General features: G+C 44.9%; 1 protein-coding gene and 1 long non-coding RNA gene across 7 annotated transcripts in view; one reads left to right on the top strand and one right to left on the bottom strand.

Moving 5' to 3' along the window:
* The first annotated feature begins 297 nt into the window (after positions 1-297).
* On the top strand, positions 298-7,659 carry LOC123480752 (uncharacterized). Of its 2 annotated transcripts, none has more exons than XR_008425777.2 (3): positions 298-1,505; positions 6,794-6,901; positions 7,631-7,659. It is a non-coding gene; the product is annotated as an uncharacterized lncRNA (long non-coding RNA). The 2 variants fall into 2 exon arrangements; XR_006656858.3 differs by lacking the exon at positions 298-1,505 and adding an exon at positions 1,927-3,564.
* FCGR1A (Fc gamma receptor Ia) overlaps positions 6,156-18,672 on the bottom strand; it is an 82,726-nt gene continuing 70,209 nt past the window's right edge. For 3 of the 5 annotated variants that reach the window (XM_053915481.1, XM_053915482.2, XM_045203715.2), the window contains 6 exons: positions 17,808-17,869; positions 17,378-17,398; positions 16,381-16,638; positions 9,966-10,220; positions 8,551-8,835; positions 6,156-7,734 (listed from right to left, as the gene is read on the bottom strand). In XM_053915481.1, the coding sequence (XP_053771456.1) occupies positions 7,433-7,734; positions 8,551-8,835; positions 9,966-10,220; positions 16,381-16,638; positions 17,378-17,398; positions 17,808-17,838 (1,152 nt within the window). In that variant the 5' untranslated portion in view covers positions 17,839-17,869 and the 3' untranslated portion in view covers positions 6,156-7,432. The remainder of the gene's footprint in view (positions 7,735-8,550; positions 8,836-9,965; positions 10,221-16,380; positions 16,639-17,377; positions 17,399-17,807; positions 17,870-18,672) is intronic. The other 2 variants (XM_053915483.2, XM_045203718.2) reach the window with 1 other exon arrangement.

Raw genomic sequence — 18,672 nt, 5'->3', positions numbered from 1 at the left:
GTCTGGCAATCTTTGGCTTCTGGGCAGGGAAATTCCTAAATCCAGAAGGCGCTGAGGTTTCTCCCAACTGAATGTGGGAGCCAGGAAAGACCCAGACTGGATGCAACTCTGTTTTACCCCAAACCAGGCAAGCCACTTCAGGGATTCATTCTCCGGCTAGGAATCCTCTGAGCGTTTGGAATGGGCCTGGACTCCTGTAGAAACTGCTGTGATCCTAGAATGAGTTTTACGGCTCTCCCAAGGGGGCTGAAACATGAGAAACCACCCCTCCCTTCCACTGATCCACCCTCCACACAACCAGTTTCCTGTTTTCTGCTTAGGTCTGGAAGCCCTGGGGTTTACAGGGTGGCCGAGGAGGCTCTCAAATGAAGCCTGGGTAGGTCCAACCGGCCCTGGGTATTGTCCCTGCTAAATCTGAGGGCGGAGAGGAAGAACTCACCTCCATCCCCCAAACTCATCCACCCACCCCGCTCCCTACTAGCTGCATCAGTCTCCTTTGTTCTCAGTCCTGGAAACCTGCCATGTGGGATAAAACACACCTTGGACCCCTGCGGGAGAAGCCCTGTGGTTCCCCAGTGCATTTCAGAACAGCCCTTGAAGAGCCTGGAGGCTCACTGCACAATGGCCTGCTGTCTGTGCCGGCCCGGGGCTCTGATAGTTGAAGGACTGGTAGGAACTTGGCCTGTACTTGACTGGGTTGCCATCTCGCACGCTTCACCGCCTCCCTTCCTGCTGCCGCCGCCAGCTGCCGCCGCTAGCTGCCGCCGCCTCCGGGACCCTCTTTCTGGAGCCCCTCCCCGAGGGCCCGGTTCCGGGTCCCTCGCCCCTCCCCTTGCTGCCACCACCCTGGCCGGCTACGCAGAGGCCCGGCTGAGCAATCTACCCACTCGCTCTACACCTCCCAGCAGTCCTTGCGCGAGATAGCTGTTCTGACCCCGCCACACCCCGCCCCCAGCCCCGGCCCGGTCCCGGCCTGGCCTAGGTTGGGGTTTTTCAGCTACGTGGTTCCGGGAGGCCGAGGCCATGGCTTATGGCTTCCCGCGATGTTTCCTTCCTGATGCTGGCGACCCAGCCCACTCGGGAGTCGGCTTCTCACACCTGCCGGGCCCAAGTAAACAATTAAGGCAAGATTTGGGGGGCCGCTCAGAGTTGGATGCTCTCTTCGATACCGGAAAGAATCCGACACACAAGAGTCCTTGCTTTCCTCTGCTGTGATGCCGCCAACGCACTCTAGCACCCATTTCTTGCCCCTGCCCCCTCTGAGGAAGCCATAATTTCTCACGGGGTCTAGGGGGAGGTTGCGGAAAGGGTGCATTTGTCAGCTTTGCGCAGCTGGGTCCTCGCGCAAGCGCTGTAGGGGCCTCCTTGACAAGCTCCGGTCTCAAAGTGCGGACCACAGGGTGGCGCCAGCGGCCTTCCGCGGGACATGCTCAGAGCCCCCGGAACTCAGGTTGGAGAGCTACCACAGTGGCCTGTCCATCTCAGAGCCACGTTCCAGCCACTAGGTAACTGTGGAGCTAACCCCCCCTCCAAAAAATGTATTAATGACTTTCTTAAGTAGCTGATTTATCATAGAATCTATTAATGATCGATATGTGGCAAGCAAATTTGCGAACTAAGAAAACTATGAATACTTTATGTATTTACAATATCCAGTTTTGGGGGGTGGTGGGTGGGAGTAAATGAATGAAACAATTTCTTCTAAATTATTTGAGAAAATATAAAACACCAACTTATCTTCAATGTATTCCTTTTACTTGAAGATGTACCCTAGCCTATTGTGATGCAGCTGAATTCACAGATGAAAGATCAGGTGTAGAGAGAGCTCTGCAGAAGTTTGTTGCCTAGATAAAGTAAGGTGTGGTTATCAGTATTTCTTACTTACCCTCTCTTTGCCTTGCTCTTACGACTCTTCCTCCACAGCCAGGCACTTTTGGGTGATAGTATAAAGAAGAGGGAAGGTCTTGAAATGAAAGTTGTAAATTCTGCCCTACCTCTACTACGTACCAGGATTCAGAACATCTCAACATGGGCCAGTGTATCCATTTCCAACACATAGCTTTGCCCCTAACACCCATGAGTATAAGAAAAAGACACAAAAATTTACCTCTGGCTTACAGTGCCTTTGTGTCTTTGGTACACTCAGATTTTTTTTTCTTTACTTCCAGGGCCATGTATCATAAGTTGGGATGGGTGAGAGATATGCCTTTCTTTTGTAAACTGCGAGAAGGGTGTGTGGGAAAGAGTAGGTGGAAAAGGAGAACCAGTTTCGAACATTCACCGCAGGTGTGTTCTTAGGCCATGCAATATAATGAGAGAGTGCGCAGGGAAGTTGGTGATTTGGACCTTGATTCCCTCAAGCAGTTTGCTTCTACTGCTAACTAGTGAAATTCTAAACCCTGACCTTAATTTTAAAAAATATTTTATTTATTTTTAGAGAGAGGGGAAGGGAAGGAGAAAAAGAGAGAAACATCAGTGTGTGCCTTTCTCTCGCGTGTGCTCCCACTGGGGACCCAGCCTGCAACCCAGGCATGTGCCCCAACCGGTAATCCATCCAGTGACCCTTTGGTTCACAGGCCGGGGCTCAATGCCCTGAGCCACACCAGCCAGGGCATAAATTTCAAGTCTTCGCTTTACTGTTGCTCTTCACCAAGAGCAGCAGTAAGCGAGCTCACCCTTCCACTCCATGGTTCCGGGACCCATATATTCTTTCTGCTGGGTCACAGTGAATATATGGCATCCTGGAGAATGGCACCTCCATTGTATCTTCCAGTTGTTCCTTCAGCAGACTGTCCAACTCTTCTAGGCCGGCCGGTCGGCACTTTGGGGGTGGTGCGGTATATGATCTGCCCAAGCCCTGCAGTCACTGCCCTCTCCTGCACTTTCACTCCTGCTGGCCTGGTTAGATACTATGCAGGGCAGGACTCCATGCCTGAGGATCAGGCACTCCCAAAAGCCCCTGGAGCCCTGGGGGCAGGAAAGGCAAACTGGTACCTGGAGTACATGTTGATTCCTGTGAGAAAAAAACTGCTGGCCCTTCCAGGATGGAGGGGGCCCAGTGTAGCCAATGGGATACCAAGTAGCCGGTGGTATCCTTGAGGTATAGAATCCCAGCAGAGGCTCAGCCTTGGTCTCTGCTGCTGGCAGGTTGAACATTTGGCGGCAGCACCAGCTGCATGAGCCTTGGTGAGAGTCCATGATATTGGGCCATGTGTAGACTCTATCTTTGCCACTGTAGCTGGTCTGCTTATGTTTCCATTACACTGAATGTCTCTTACTTGGGAGATGTTCTCTGCTTAATGGGTGATAAAAAGATCTTCACACTTCACACCTACTGCCCTGGGCCCACCCACATGCTTCTACCAGACTTCCCTGTTCTTACTCTTCTAATCTTCCTCCTATGTTCCTCGATCAGCCGATCAGGGCGTTTGCCCCTGCCTGGAGTCTGGACGTATTCTCACCTGGGGTCATTTCTCTGTATGCACAAAGTGGGTGACTAAGTTTGCCGCCTGAAACCCTGCCAGTTGGGATGAATTTACTCACCCCTATCTTGAAAGGCCTCCCGTGAGTAACTCTAAATTTTCAATTTGCAGCCTCATATTGAATTGGTCCGTTTCAAGCTTTTTTCTCCCCTTTCAGCCAGTCGTAAGGGATGCCCATGTAACCAAAGGTGCTGGTGGGTGCCATGGGTGCCTGAGCTACCTGCTCATCTAGTTTGTGCCCTCTTGTCCTGCTCGGTCTCAAAAGTACCATTTTTGTTAAATGGTCACTGGGCCACGCTGACCTTATGACTTGGAAGATCTAACTCTACCTCCCTCGTGATAGGTGGTTCTGCCCTCATTGTCACCTAGTGATTCAAAACAAAGCAAAACAAAACAACTTCCATGTCCCTACCAGGGCCCAAAAGCACACTAAAAGTTGTTCTTCAAAAGGCATCTCTGCTGCAGATGGCATAGCCTTGCTCCGGTGTCACAGGGGGCTCGCACTCTGATTCTCCAGCTGGCTCTTGCCAGATTCCGTGCAGCACCTTTGCTCTTCACCGATGCTCCCAGTGCCACCAGGTTTGCTGCATTATTTGGCCCAAGTGGCGGGGGCTTCCTGCATTCCAGCTTTGACCTACTGAAAGCGCTTTTGTCCCATGGTGGGGCAAAGGTGTAATGGCAGCCGTAATGTGAGGATATGTTAAGACTGACACACAAAGCAGGCAACTCCATAGGCCGTAATACAATTCATTATCGAGTGATTTACTTATAGGACTATTGGGTTGGAACAGAACAGATGACCCAGCAGTCTTCAGATTCTTCACTACAGATTCCTGTTACTGTACTTTTTTTTTTTAGTAGTATAACTCAGGTACTAATGATTGACAAGACAAAGGAACCAAGAGTGCAGTACACGCCATACTTCCCGGTGGTCTTGTGATAGGCAATTGCTTATAACCAATACTATCACCAGTTTCGTAGTCATGCCATTCCAACCATTAGTAACAAAAATGTTTATGGCTCCATTTTAAGGAGCACAGATAATCACCAACCAGAAGGCTTTGATAAGGACAGTGAGGTGGGTCAGAGGTCAATGCACGAAAATTAAAAATGAAATGAAATTGCAGGTATAGAGATGGAGTTGTTTTATGCACACCTACGTCTATACACTCTTTGGCGCTCCAGGTCCTGTTCAAAGCTGGCAGCCTTCTTCCAATGTTACCTGATATGGGCCCAAGAAAGATCCTCACACATGGAATATTCTTCTTGTAAAGCCTGAAAAGGCCCACCAAGTGCTGTGATTTCTTTGAGGTGGGAGGGACAGGGCGCAATAATACAGATTTGAGGCCAGGTCCTGACTACTGGACTCATGGATGTGGTAGCTCCCTGAATCTCTCGGTTTCTCTCCCACCCTCTGGAGCACCAAGTTTCTCCAGCGTGCCAGTGCCACTTCTTGCTCATCTGGCCTGATTAACATGATGCCATCAATGTAATGGATTAATATGAGGTTCTGCAGCATGACAAAGATGAGGACCAGTGGCTTAGCTCTGGGACAAAACTGTATATTGTATATTGTACATTCCATGTGAATATAAATTTGTGATTCAGATAGAAAAGAATGCACATCATTGGTCACATACCGCGTGCCCGAGGCCACAGTAATTTTCTCTAGTAGAGCTACCACGTCTGGCATGGCAGCTTATGATTGTGGCTACTACTTAGTTGAGCTTGCAGTCCTATCCAGAGTCCATCGAAGCTTCTGCAGGGACCAGTCTGCTTAGTTGAATAGAGGCATAATTGGGATCACTTCCATCCTCTAGATTTGTGCCATCCCACATGGTAGCCACTAGCCACATGTGACTATTTAGGTTCAAATTAATTAAGCAAAATTAAAAATTTAGTTCCTTAGTCACATTAGCCATAAAGTGCTCAACAACCACATGTGGCTGTGTCTCCAGTTCCAGATGAAATAAAAATATAAAGGAGGGAACCCTTAAATGTATAGGGCCAGGGGCCAAGGACAGAGCACCCTGCCCCTGGAGAAAAACTTGAGGCATGGGCACCCACCTGGAGAAAGTGTGAGGCAGTGCCAGGCCTTGATCAGACCCAGCCCTCAGGCTTGGGGAACAGGCAGGTGGGCCTTGATTTGAGGGACATCCTAGAACCTATTCCTGGCACAGATAAAAGCCAGAGATAAGGGTAGACTGAAGTGCTAATTGTTCAATTAAGAAATTGATATAATCAAATGAATTTTTTAAGCATTGAAATACATATGAGAAAAAAAACTGTGACCAAGATCACAAGCATGGATAAGTCTGGAGAGGAAGCACAGGGGAGTGGGGGAGGCGGAAGCACTTCGTGGTGCCTTAGCTTCGGCCCAGGTCATTAGTGCTCTGTCTCTACCCACATCTCCCCTGTCTCCCCTGACCCTCTACCCTAGCGAGCCCTTTCCCTGAAATCCTCCGCCCTGTGCGGGTGGAGTGGCTCTCTGCTCTGGCTGTGAATGTCACTTCCTGCTTTAATTCCCTATTCCTCAGGTGAGCATCTTCTACAGTCCCTCTCCAGAGTGTCTTTGGGCCCCTTTGTGGGCCTCATCACTGCAATTCCCCTCATTTCTCTGTTTCCCCATCCCACGAGACAAAACATTCTGTGCAATCAATGTAACTTCTGCTATTACATATGATCATGTCCTTTAATAAAAATATTGGAGTTGCTGGACTTCTGTTGAGATGACCATCATTGTACTGCTTTCTGAAGTGAGGGCGAGAGGACATTCTCATTGTCCACAGTCTATGGAAGCAGCGGGCTTAGGTGCTCTTTCATCTACTTCAAGTCCCAAGTTGCTCGAGGGTGCTTTCAAGTGGCGTGGACATTAAAGGTGAGCCCCTGCCACGTGGAGCCGGAACAGAGGCTAGGTGGGGCTGTATCCTCGCTTGGCAGTAAAGTACCTTTTTTTAAAACCAAATAATCTTGAAGTATGTTGCTAGGTTTGTTTATACCCTTTTTTCCCCCCTAAGCTTTAGTAAAGTCGTATTCATATATGTCAGTTTTATCTCAGCTTGTTTTGTGGACTAGCAGGGAAACATTTTGTCTACAAAATGGAGCCCAAGCGGGAGAGTAGCGTATCTTGAAGTTAGTTCATAAGCATCCAGAAAATCCGAAAGGGCAAAGTAAGTCTGTGACAGGTAAGAGCTGGGGCTTTGTGAGGTCACTGCCCCTCCCCACCTGAAGTTGCTCCTTGCAGTGCCAAGCGGAGCGATCTGGAATTAATTTATTAAGAAAAGCAGCAGTTACCTTCTGCTTTTCCTTAGGGTAGTGGACGAGGACAGCCAAGCAAGGTCCATGGTTATCGCTGCACACAGAGAGGTTATGAAAAAGCCTCAAATGAAAAGGCAGAAATAACGCACCCACTTCTCATGGTGAGTTGCTCCCCAGTGAGATGTGTGGGCGCAGCCCCTGCTGCATGCTGAAGGAGAAGGCTCTGGAGCAACAGTCCTGAGCACACACAGATGCGAGCTCATTTTCGCTGTCTCTCAGAAGTCGTTTGTAGGGTAGGGTTCCTTCTTTTTGGTCTATACTTTTCATTCCCTCTTGTACCCGCCTATCCTCTTTGTCTCTCTTACTCTGTGTCTCTTTCTGTCTTCATCTCTTGTACATACACACACGCTTACCTTTTTACCCTTTCTCCAGAAATATTGCTCCAAATACCCAATAGGATGATCAGGTTAGACTTGATTTTCAAGTTTTTAAAGATTGCTTTGGAGGAGGTCTTGGATCAAATCATCCCTAATTACAGAATTTCCAAGTTTCACTCCACTGAAGTCAGCTCGTTTATTTGCTTTATTTGAGAGTTAGTGGGATGCCATGGCCCTCACAGTTCTGGAGTCTTTCACCGTTTGGATGTTTGTGCCCCATGCTCATGGAAAGGAAGGGGCAGGGCCTGTGTTGACTTACGGGCACCCGCGGAGCTGCTCCTGCTGCTCCCCCTCCTCCTGGGGCTGCTGGAGGGGCCTCTCTTGCAGCTCTTCTTTTTCCTGACATTTCAGCTCTTCTTCTAAACATTTGTCTTCTTGAAGGAAGGAAGTTACCTTCTTCCCATGGCCAGAGTCCACAGGAATTTCTAAAATCCACTTTTTCTTTCTCTGCAGTTTCTTATGTACTATCACACAGAAAACGGTGTTCACCAAAAATACTATTCCCACTGCCAGATGGAGCAGGACATGAAACCACCCAGGAGCTGGTGACTGGAGCCCTGTGAGAGAAAATGACAGAGAGGAGAAATGCTATTTAGAAACCAGGGGGATCTGACTGGGTTATGTTTGGAAGAGAAGGTTGGCTGAGACCTGCCATCCCTGTCCCCAGTGGAGACGCCAGCAATTTCAGGGGGCAGGAAGGAGCTGCAGGTGGCTCCAGCTGGGCCCTGTGGTGTACGGGCAAGAGGCAAACTCCTCGTAAGACCTTTGCTGCCAGGGCCCTGTCAGTGGACTTTCTCCCCAGTTTCAGAGACAACTGCTCTTTCTACTTAATGCTTGAAACTCATGTGAACTGAAGATGAACTCTTTTTTTTCCCCAAGGAGTTTTTTGTTCTGGAGCTCACAGTCCCTTCACCTCAGCCAGACACAGACACCTGGGCAGGTATTTGTGTGCAGCCCTCAAAGTCCTCATCTCACCAGCCTGCCACATGAGGTCCTTGGTTCTTGAGCCCTGTGACAATAGATCAGAAGAACTCAATGTATTGTTGATTAGATTGCTGTGAGAGAGAAGGGGCAGAGGGAGGGATAAGAAGAAGAGACAGAGAGAGAAAGAGAGAGAGAGAGAATGGAAAATATGGGAGAAAAAAGAAGGAAGGACAAAAACAAGGACATAAATAGAGAAAGGAAAGGAAATAAAAGAAAAGGAAAAGAAAGAAAATGTAATGGTGTTTACGAGAAGATTAGTGAAGTTCTGAATCAAGAGTGGAAAGGCCTGTTATAGCATTTTCCTGTCTGGGCCATGAACAGACCGCAGTCCCATCAGAGTGAAGGGGGCATCTTCTCTTGTGCCGGTCAGTTCCCATCATTTCACTCACCAAGCACTCGAAGCTCCAACTCGGGGCTGCGCTTGATGACATCTCCATCTTCTGTGGCGGCTTCACACCAGTAGAACCCAGAATCTTCTCTCCCAGCACTTTGTATCTGGTAGTCAGAGGATGCGGTCCTGCTCACCAGGGTCTGATTTGCCACGTAGAAGGAGAAGTAGAGCTGCACAAGAGGGCTGTGTGGGAGCAGCCTCGTTTCACAGCTCAGGTTGACCGGGTTGCCCTCTAGCAGGGGGAGTGATGAGGATGCTCTCAGCACCGGGGCTGGAAATAGCTCTAAAGAAAAAGTTGACAGTTGCCTGCTTCAGAGTTAAGGTTCATTTTGAAGAAGACATACTCCCCCCACCCCTTTAGGACCTGTCTCCACGGAGTGCATCCATAAAACACAATTTTTTCTACTTCCAGCAGAGAGGTACTCTTAGGGTGTCCTCATAGATATAGTTACCAGCTTGCTCATAGCCTACTGGGGAGAATCCTCTACACAGTTCATGCTACCCTGAAAAACCATGTTATTTACTATACAACCATGCCTTTGGGTAATGTTTGGCCAGGAGTGGATACACCCACACCCTGGCCAGTTCAGTGTCTCATTACTTGTGTTCCTGCCTCAAAAGATAATCTGGGACAATAACTTCTTTCCCATAGGAATTAACTATTTTTTTCAGACAGAAAACTGCTAGTGGTTGTGAGTACTGAGATGAAGTCCATGAAAGAGTCACGGCAAAGGCCACATGCAACTGGAACAGAGGAAGCTGCATGGACAGCAGACGTTCAGAAAGCAGTGGAACCAGAGAGGCCATGTCTCCCCAGAGAGATGGACAGAAAGTATAACCAAGTCCTAATGTCTTCCTGGCCTCTGTTTCCAGCATGCGTGTCCAACCTTTTGGCGTCTCTGGGCCACACGGGAAAGAGAAGAGTTGCCTTGGGCCACACACTAAATACACAAACACTAATGAAAACTGATGGTCAAAAATAGGGCCATGAATAATTTTCATGATATCCCCACTATCGATAAGCAAAAAAGTCCTCGAATGCGGCCTGCGGACCGCAAGGTTGGACACACCTTTTATGAGATTCCATGGGTTATTTTCTACCTACTTGAGTGAGTCTTTATTCCATGCAAATAAAATAAAATTGATGAAATGGATCCTCACTATGCCCTAGCCTTGAGATTAGCTCCTGAGTTTATTTACGGGGCACCATGGTATTCTGGAAAGAGCAACAGACTGGGACCCAGAGAATCTCAGTTCTGGTTCTTCCCCGTCCCTCTTGCTCCTAGCACTGGTCATATTGTGACCTTCAGGAAGGCAGGTTCTCAGTTTCTTCATTTGCACATTGAAGCAATCATTTATGATGGCTTCACTGGTCCTTAAAACTACAGCTCTATGACTATTCAGATACAATACCTTGAACAGTGATATTTACTCCAGCTGATGTGAAGCGAGGCCTTCCATACAAGCCTGAGCAGTGATAGATGCCATTGTGACTCATGTTGGTTTTCAGAATGGTGAATTCAGGATTCCAGGGAGAAAACTTAAAGGTCTTGCCGTTGTGGTAGAAAAGCATCTTGTATATCAGCTTGTTCTTCCATCCATGACACCTCAAGGCCAGAGGTTTCCCTTCGGTGACGACTCTGCTAGAGACCTGCAGTAGTAGCCAATCTGGAAAATGGGGACCCAAAATGCATGTATACAGTAGCAGAGGTACCGGGAAGCCAGAGCTGAACACTGGGGGCTTTGTCTTTCTCCTGGAACATGCCACCCTGGAGCTCTGCTGAATCTGAGGCCTATTTCCCACTCCTCAAATCTCCTTAGCTTTGCCAGGAAGAAAAGTAAACTTTACCAGCAGCCCTGAACACGGTCCCTTCTTGTCTTCCCTTACCAGATCTTAGAGGTTGGTTGGGACAATGGTTTTATCATATGTGGTAGGTAGTATTCTAAGACGACCCCAACAAGTCACACCCTTGTCTGATCCCCTTCTAGCCACCAGAACATGACAAAGTTTATGGGATGTCCTCCTATGATGTTGTTACATTAAATAAGACCCTGTGCTAGCTGTCTGGACTGAGAGAGTCTCCTGCTGGCCTTGAAGACGTGAGCTGACGTGTTGTGAGAGGGCCCATGACAGAGGCATTGGGCAGGGGCCCTCCGGCTGACAGCATGCAAACGGGCAGAGTCTTCAGTCTCATAGCCACAAAGAGCTGAATTCTGCCAACGACCCTGTGAACTTGGAAGACCTGCAGGGAGGACCACAGCCCAGTAAGCACCCTGATGGCAGCCCCAGCACAGCACCCAGCTAAATTGTCTGGAGACTCCTGCACAATGGAAAGATAATTAATGTATGTTGTTTGAAGCTAAGTCTGTGGTGATTTGTTACCTAGCAATTGAAAACTGATACACTCAACTCCCTTTTTTTAAAAGTATATTTTATTGATTATGCTATTATAGTTTTCCCAGTTGTTCCCCCTTTATCCTCCCTCCACCCTGCACCCCAACCCTCCAGCATCCCTCCTACCTTAGTTCATGTCCATGGGTTGTGCATATAAGTTCTTTGTGTTCTCTGTTTCCTATACCATTTTTGACCTTTCCCCATCTATTCTATGCCTACCAATTATGCTTCTTCTTCCCTGTACCTTTCCCCCCTATTCCTCCCTTCCCCCTCCCCACTGAAAACCCCCCATGTCATATCCATTTCTCTGATTCTGTTCCTGTTCTAGTTGTTTGCTTAGTTTTTGCTTTCATTGTTTTTCTTTTTTTTAGGTTCATTTGTTGATAGTTGTGAGTTTGTTGTCATTTTACTGTTCATATTTTTGATCTTTTTCTTAGATAAGTCCTTTTAACATTTCATATAATAAGGGCTTGGTGATGATGAACTCCTTTAACTTGACCTTATTCGGGAAGCACTTTATCTGCCCTTCCATTCTAAATGATAGCTTTGCTGGATAGAATAATTTTGGATGTAGGTCCTTGCCTTTCATGACTTCAAATGCTTCTTCCTAGCCCCTTCTTGCCTGCAAGGTTTTTTTGAGAAATCAGCTGATAGTCTTATGGGCACTCCTTTATAGGCAACTCTCTCCTTTCCTCTTGCTGCTTTTAAGATTCTCTCTATATCTTTAATCTTGGGTAACTTAATGATGATGTGCCTTGGTGTATGCTTCCTTGGGTCCAAATTCTTTGGGACTCTCTGGGCTTCCTGGACTTCCCGGAACTCTATTTCCTTCTCCAGATTGGGGAAGTTTTCCTTCATTATTTGTTCAAATAAGCTTTCAATTTCTTGATCTTTCTCTTCTCCTGGCACCTCTATAATTCGGATATTGGAGTGTTTCAAGTTGTCCCAGAGGTTCCTAAGTCTCTCTTCATTTTTTTGAATTCTTGTTTCTTCATTCTGTTCTGATTGGATGTTTATTTCTTCTGTTTATTCCAAATCATTGATTTGAGTCCTGGTTTCCTTCCTGTCACTGTTGGTTCCCTGAATATTTTGCTTTATTTCATTTTGGGTGTCTTTCATTTATCAGCTAAGCTCAGTCAGTTCTGTGAGCATTTGGATTACCAGGGCTTTAAATTCTCTATCAGATAGGTTGGCTATCTCCTCATCGTTTAGCTCTGTTTCTGAGGTTTTGCTCTATTCTTTCATTTGGGCCATATTTCTTTGTCCTGGTTACCTGTTAATTTGTAAAGGGGCAGGGCCTTAGGTATTCACCAGGACAGGTCAACCCTCTTTGCTGCACTGTGGCACTGCCTGCAGGGGAGAGGCCAGAGAGGGAACAGTGCAGCTCGCCTGCTCAGCTCTAGCTCTACTTTCCAACAGATTCTCATGTGAGACTGGGAGTTTCTCCTACTGTGACAACAGCCATAGTTCACAGTGAGCTCTGAGTCTCAGTTTCCTGTTCAGTCAGCTCCACCTGCGTAGTCCGCCACCGCACTTCAGGTTCTTTCTGTCCACTGCCTTACTGGTCTGGTTATTTTGTTTGACTGTTTCTTTAATTCCTTGGTTGTCAGACTTCCATGCAGTTTGATTTTCTGGCACTTCTGGTTGTTTATTGATTTTAGATTGGTTATTATCCTCCTTTTGGTTGTGCGAGGAAGCGAAGGGTTTCTACTTACATGTCCATCTTGGTTGGAACTTGATACACTCAACTCCTGACTAATTTGTCCATAGGATCACATATACTAAGACAAACACACAAAATAGAAAACATATCCAGACATATTTATGCTTCTAAATTAATAGAAATACTCACATATGTGCAGATCAGTGATACAGCTGGTAACAATAAGCTCCAAGTCAAATGGGCCCTCACTTTGGATGGCCACCTCTACACATAACCAAAAATCCCTTTTTTTCCTTCCCTGGGCAGTTGGTTTGGCTAAATGAGCATGAGGTTCTTAAAGGACAGAAGTGGAGAAGAGACCATAATGCTTCTTCCCCCTCTCGAACTCACTTAAGGGCGGAAGGCAGGCATTGCAGTGCCATACATAGCGTGGTCTTCGGTCTTGGATGCTGCGCTCTTTCCTCCCTATTCCTGTTCTCAGCCAAGAGGTGCTCAAAGACTGCACTGCCCAAGCACGTCCACAAACATAGTGGGAGTTTTCACAAACCTCCACCAGAAACCATCCAAAATACTAGTCAGGATATAAAATATTTGAATGACACAATTAGTAGACTTAGTTTCATGAATTTACATAGAATGCTGTACCTCAGAGAAAATTCACACACTTTCCAAACACACATGTGACAGTTCTACACATTGAACACACACCAGACCACAAAGCAGTTTTCCACAAATATCAGGGAACCGTATCATATTTAACAGAAACTCGGACCACAATGCCATGAAAGTAGAAATCAATGACAAGGAAAACACCACCCTCCAAAAATACTTCCAAATAAACCATGAGTAAAAGAAAGAAAGAAATTTATAAATAAAATTTAAAATATTTAGCCTTAGAAGATAATGAAAGTATTGCATATCAAAAATTGGGGGATGTGGTTTTTAGCAGATACCAATTTTCTACTCAAAAATCGTTCTCCCTATCTTTATCACCTTAGAGTAGGGTAGAGACACTCATTTGAAAACACAGGATGAGGACTTGGGTCCATGGACCAGCTGTGTTTTCTTGGCCTCAGCACAGACAGACTAACTGAAGTGACTGGGACCTAGTGTAACTGCTATGGAATCCTCCACTGCTGACTACGGTGGCGAGCATCTTTAAATACAGCACAGAGAACATCAACCAAAAAACTTGATGTAGTGAAATTAAAAACTTTTGCTCATTGAAAAACAAAACAACATACTCAGACAGCAACAAGGCAGGCCGCAGAGTAGAAGATGTTTACTGCACTTGAACAAGCACTCATGTCCATGATGTGTAAAGAGCTCCCACAAGTCAATATGGAAGAGACAGATAACAATTTTAAAAAACTGGCAAAAAACCTAGGCAGGTACTTTACAAAAGAGGATATCCAAGTAAATAATAAGTGTAAAAAATACTCAATATCATTAATCATGAGGGAAATGCAAATTAAAACTGTAGTGTGATGCTCCTGCACATGCCTCCGATTGGCTACAGCGAAAAATACAGGAAACGCCCACCGTTGCTGAGGGACCATCACGACTCTCACACTGAGCGTGTGATGGGGGTGCTGACCGCCATGGAAAACTAAGGCTGAATACAGACGTATTTTGTGACCCAGCAATTCCACTCCTAGGCAATTCCAACAGATACGTGCACCTACAGACATGTACAGGAATGCCCACAGTGCTAGTGCCCACAGTACTATACAGTGATGGGAACTAATGGCAACTTTACAACGTCTGTGAATCTTACAATCGATGTGAGTAAAGGAAGCCAGACACAAAGAGCACATACTATACTGTACTATGTCCATGTATATGAAGTTTAAAAACAGATGAAAACATATGGTGTTGGAAGTCAGTGTTGATGTACTGACTAGAAAAGGGCTGGAGGGAGATTCTGCGATTCTGGAAACATGTATTTATCTGGGTGCAATTTACTTTGTGAATGTGTACTTAAGGTTTGTTGTATGTTATACTTCAATAAAAATTCACATTAAAATATCATGTGAAAATATATAATTGTTGACTTGGGAAAGAATATACCTACCAAGAAGGACTCCTTAGGGTTAGTTGGGCTCAAATTTATAATCAGACTCTAGCAGCCATTGCTTCAGGGGCCGTTCCTGCACTTGCATTTCAGGGGAAAGCCACAGACTGAATGCCAGCTTCCTGCACTGTGTTCCTGCTGGCTAAGCCAACCCTTATGAAGGAGGTCCTGGAATCAGCTTTCAACCAATGGGCTCAGACCTGCCTCATCCAATTGGAACTGCTCAAACCACACACAGTCTTGTGCTAAAAGAGTTGTCAGCTCCCCTCATCTCTCTAACATAGGAATTGAATCCCAGAGTCCTAACAGACACAGGATAAAGCCAGCATTTTCCCTGACATTCTTGACATTTCCTTAGCTAAAACACATTTCTTCCAAAAGCAATCTAGTCCACATAAATCTAATTCTGCCTCCAGGACGGATTCACCTTTGCATTGTCAATTACATGGAAGTTTTAGCTTAATGCTTTCGAATAACTAAATAATCCATTTGAATGATTTGTCCTGAATAATGAGACATTTTGCCCTAAAGAGTATTGCAGTCTCCATCTCTTGATGTAGAAACCTTTTACAGATTTAAGTAGATGGTAGGCTACTTTTCTGCTTCTATTCATCAAAGTTTAAAATGATAATAAAATAAAATAAAAGAATAAAATTAATAAAATAAAATAAATAAAATAATTAAATAAGTGAAACAAAATAAATACATAAAATAAAATAAAAGTATGAAATGAAATAAATAAAATAAATAATAAATAAGATAATAAAATAAATAGATTAAATAAATAATTGAAATGAAATAATAAAATTAAATAAAATAATAGATAAAATAAATAAATGGAATGAAAGAAAAGAAATGAAATAAAAAATAAAATAACAAAATAAAAATAAAATAAATAAAATCAATTAATTAAATTATAAAGAAAATAAAATAATAAATTTTTAAAATAATAAGTAAAATAAAGTTTCACAGTAATTCCATATCCGGAATATTATCCTACAGATATACCATGAGATGTGCCCCAGATAATATGTGCAAAGATGTTTATCGCAGCAGTGCTTGTAAAAGCAAAGCTTGGAAACGCACTAGAAGCTTAGCGATAATGGTTAAATCAATTATAGCACAGCCACAAGGCAGACATTTGAAAGTATGAGGTAGATCTCTATTAATATAAACAGATCTTCAAAGTATTTTAAGTGATAAAAGGTGTAGGATAGTATATAGAATATTCTACCGACCACTTTTTTTAAAGTTTATGTTATTAAGAGTTTTGTTTCCGTGGAAGCTGTCTGCAGGGCTAGGTGTTTGGGATGGGAGGGAGACTTTATTATTCATCATTGTCCATTTCTCCAAATTTGTATTATTTACTACGGGCAGGTATAATTTTTAAACAAGCTAGATAACTTCAAATGACAAACTCCTAGGGTCTGAGTTTTACTCTAGATACCCTACTCACACCTGCCCCAGTTGAGTGTTTGGGGGCACAGTTTGAGGACTCTGATGTGATCTTTTGATTATCTTCACTTTATTGACCTGGTAGGTGCACAGAGCTGAGACTCATACTCAGACAAATCAATATACTCACACTCTCTCTCACACACACACACACACACACACACACACCTGACACCCAGAAAGGAGAAAACGCAAAGGAAGACCTTGTGAACTCCAGCCCTCCTCTCCATGCCATACTTACCTCTGTGGACTTCCAGCTGTATGGGGTCACTTGGCAGCAAGAAACCTATCTGGCACCTGTATTCCCCAATGTCATTGACACTGGCAGCAATGATGCTGTAGCTGGGGGTCAAGGTCTGAATGGCTGTCCCATTGAGAATCCACTGTGTAGAGTAGTCCCCAGGCAGGTGGGCTCCCTCACACCATAATGTTACATTTTCCTCTGAAAATACACTGACCCACGGAGGCCGCAAGGTGAGCACTGACTTTGCAAGGTCTGCTTGGAGGGAAAACAGAAACAAAAACAAGTGTCATAAAAGGAAAGGCTCTGAACAATTAGGGAGGTTTTGTAGATAGCACTAGGGGAAAAATGTATATTTAGATTAGATCGAAAAATAAGCAAGTGAGAACCTACAAATCTAGCCATGAAGGATGTCTGGACCCGGCTACAGAGGCCTCTGTTCATGTTGTGAAATCTGGGTGTTGCCGATTTGAGGTTCCAAAACCCCCCAGTGAAACAGGGTAACCAATGAAACAGGGTTTTAAACTGGTGCAACTAGGTTGAAGTCAATTTGCTATATTATCTCTGAGGGCTCAGCTCAAGCCTTAATTAGCATCTGCACTGGAAGTCAAGATTCAAACCCCTCACTTTCTAACTGTCCAGTGTCTGCTTGATTCTCTCAGAGGAGAAAAAAAAATACTCAGCTTTCTTGTTAAGGGGACTAGTGTGGAGGATACCAGAAAACCCAGGAGAGCTACTTGTGCAGGTTCACAATCCTGGCCCTTTCTTGCTATACAGGCACTAAGGGCAGAGGTTGGAACTCATTTAGAGAATCTTAGAACCCTTAAAAACCAGGATTTTGTCCAAATCGTATTCTGAATATAGGGGACTTCATATCATTTACAAATCTTTCCCCTTTCTACCAGCTCCCCATACTGTCTTCTTTAGGATAATGAAACCTAGCTTTTGGAAGCAGGAGTGTGCCAGAGGAAGAGAAGTTGAGTTAGACATTGCTCACCTGTTTGCCCATCAACTGGAACTGTAAGCAACCAAACAATAGAGACATCATCAGATCGTCCGTGGAAGAAAAAAAGAGAGGGAGAATTATGGAGACAGAATTAATACAGACTTTAAGGGGCCAGCTTGGGTCTCTTTAGTTTCTCTCTACTTCCTTTCCCCAAATCAGGTACCAATGGTACTGAAGAACCTACAGGTGGTGATTAACGGGACTTCATTATGACATGATGCTCCCAGGCTTAATGTTGCCTCAGAGTTTCCCTTCCCATCCTTTTGATACAATAAACACCAGTAAACCATAGAAGCACAGATACAGTCAGTTATCTCCACACTCAAGAGTTCTAGCCTGGGTTACCAAAGGAAGACAAAAACCCTCAGTCCCCTTAGCCAGTGCCTGCCCCTTCTACTGACCCTCTCTAAGCCCAACTTACCCCAAAGGAGCAGAGCTGTTAAGAGCCACATGTTATCCCCAAGGTGATGGCACCAGTGACATCTGTAACATGCAAGACATGGAAGAGAATCTGCTGAGGCATCTGGAGCCAAGATTAGGAAAGAGGAAGGAAGTTGCCTCTTCTGATCATGTTCGTACTGTGCCTTGTTCTGGGAAATGCATCCAGAATTCTCAAAGCATGCTCTCCCCTTTCTCATCCTCCTCAGCCTGCCTCCTCCAGTGAGAAACTCTGGCTTTGGGGTTTATGAAATTCTACAAATCCAAGGGAAGGGCTAATGGTTTATGACATTCTCTTCTGAATATTCCCCCTCTACCAACTATGTTTCTTGGGACTAGAATATGGCAAATCCCCATTTTAAAAACTGGTTCAAAGCCTGGCTAATCCCTCCAAAACTGGATCAATTGAAACCAGATCATTCTCCATCAGCCTCTATGAGACATGTGAGCAGTTACTCATCTATAAGAGCTCCTCTAATACACACTAGCCTCTGTTCCTCTGGGAACACATGTGAGATGGGCTTCCCATTTTCATTAAAAAAAAAAAAAGGTCATCTTCCTGAAAGACATTCTGAATTTGGGGTGTTTATCTTGGCTAAGTTCAAGGAAATTAAATATTTAATGTAAATTCTAGAGAAGAAAAGTAACTCATATATATGAGTGGAAATACCTGTAAGAAGGGAGAATCAGAGTGTAGATGGGAAGCTCTGTGCCACCAAAATGAGTTGTTTCAGGAGGCAGAGTTGTTCAAGTATAAAGAGATTTTTTTTTAGTTATTCTGTTAAGAGAGAAAAACTAAGCAGAAACTAGGATGAGTTCAGTGGGAGCAAAAGGGACTTAGGTAGCAA

Source organism: Desmodus rotundus, chromosome 12, assembly GCF_022682495.2.
Source record: "Desmodus rotundus isolate HL8 chromosome 12, HLdesRot8A.1, whole genome shotgun sequence".
NCBI lineage: Eukaryota > Metazoa > Chordata > Mammalia > Chiroptera > Phyllostomidae > Desmodus > Desmodus rotundus.
The sequence above is the reverse complement of the archived record's forward strand: the minus strand, read 5'-3'. Positions and strand labels throughout refer to the sequence as shown.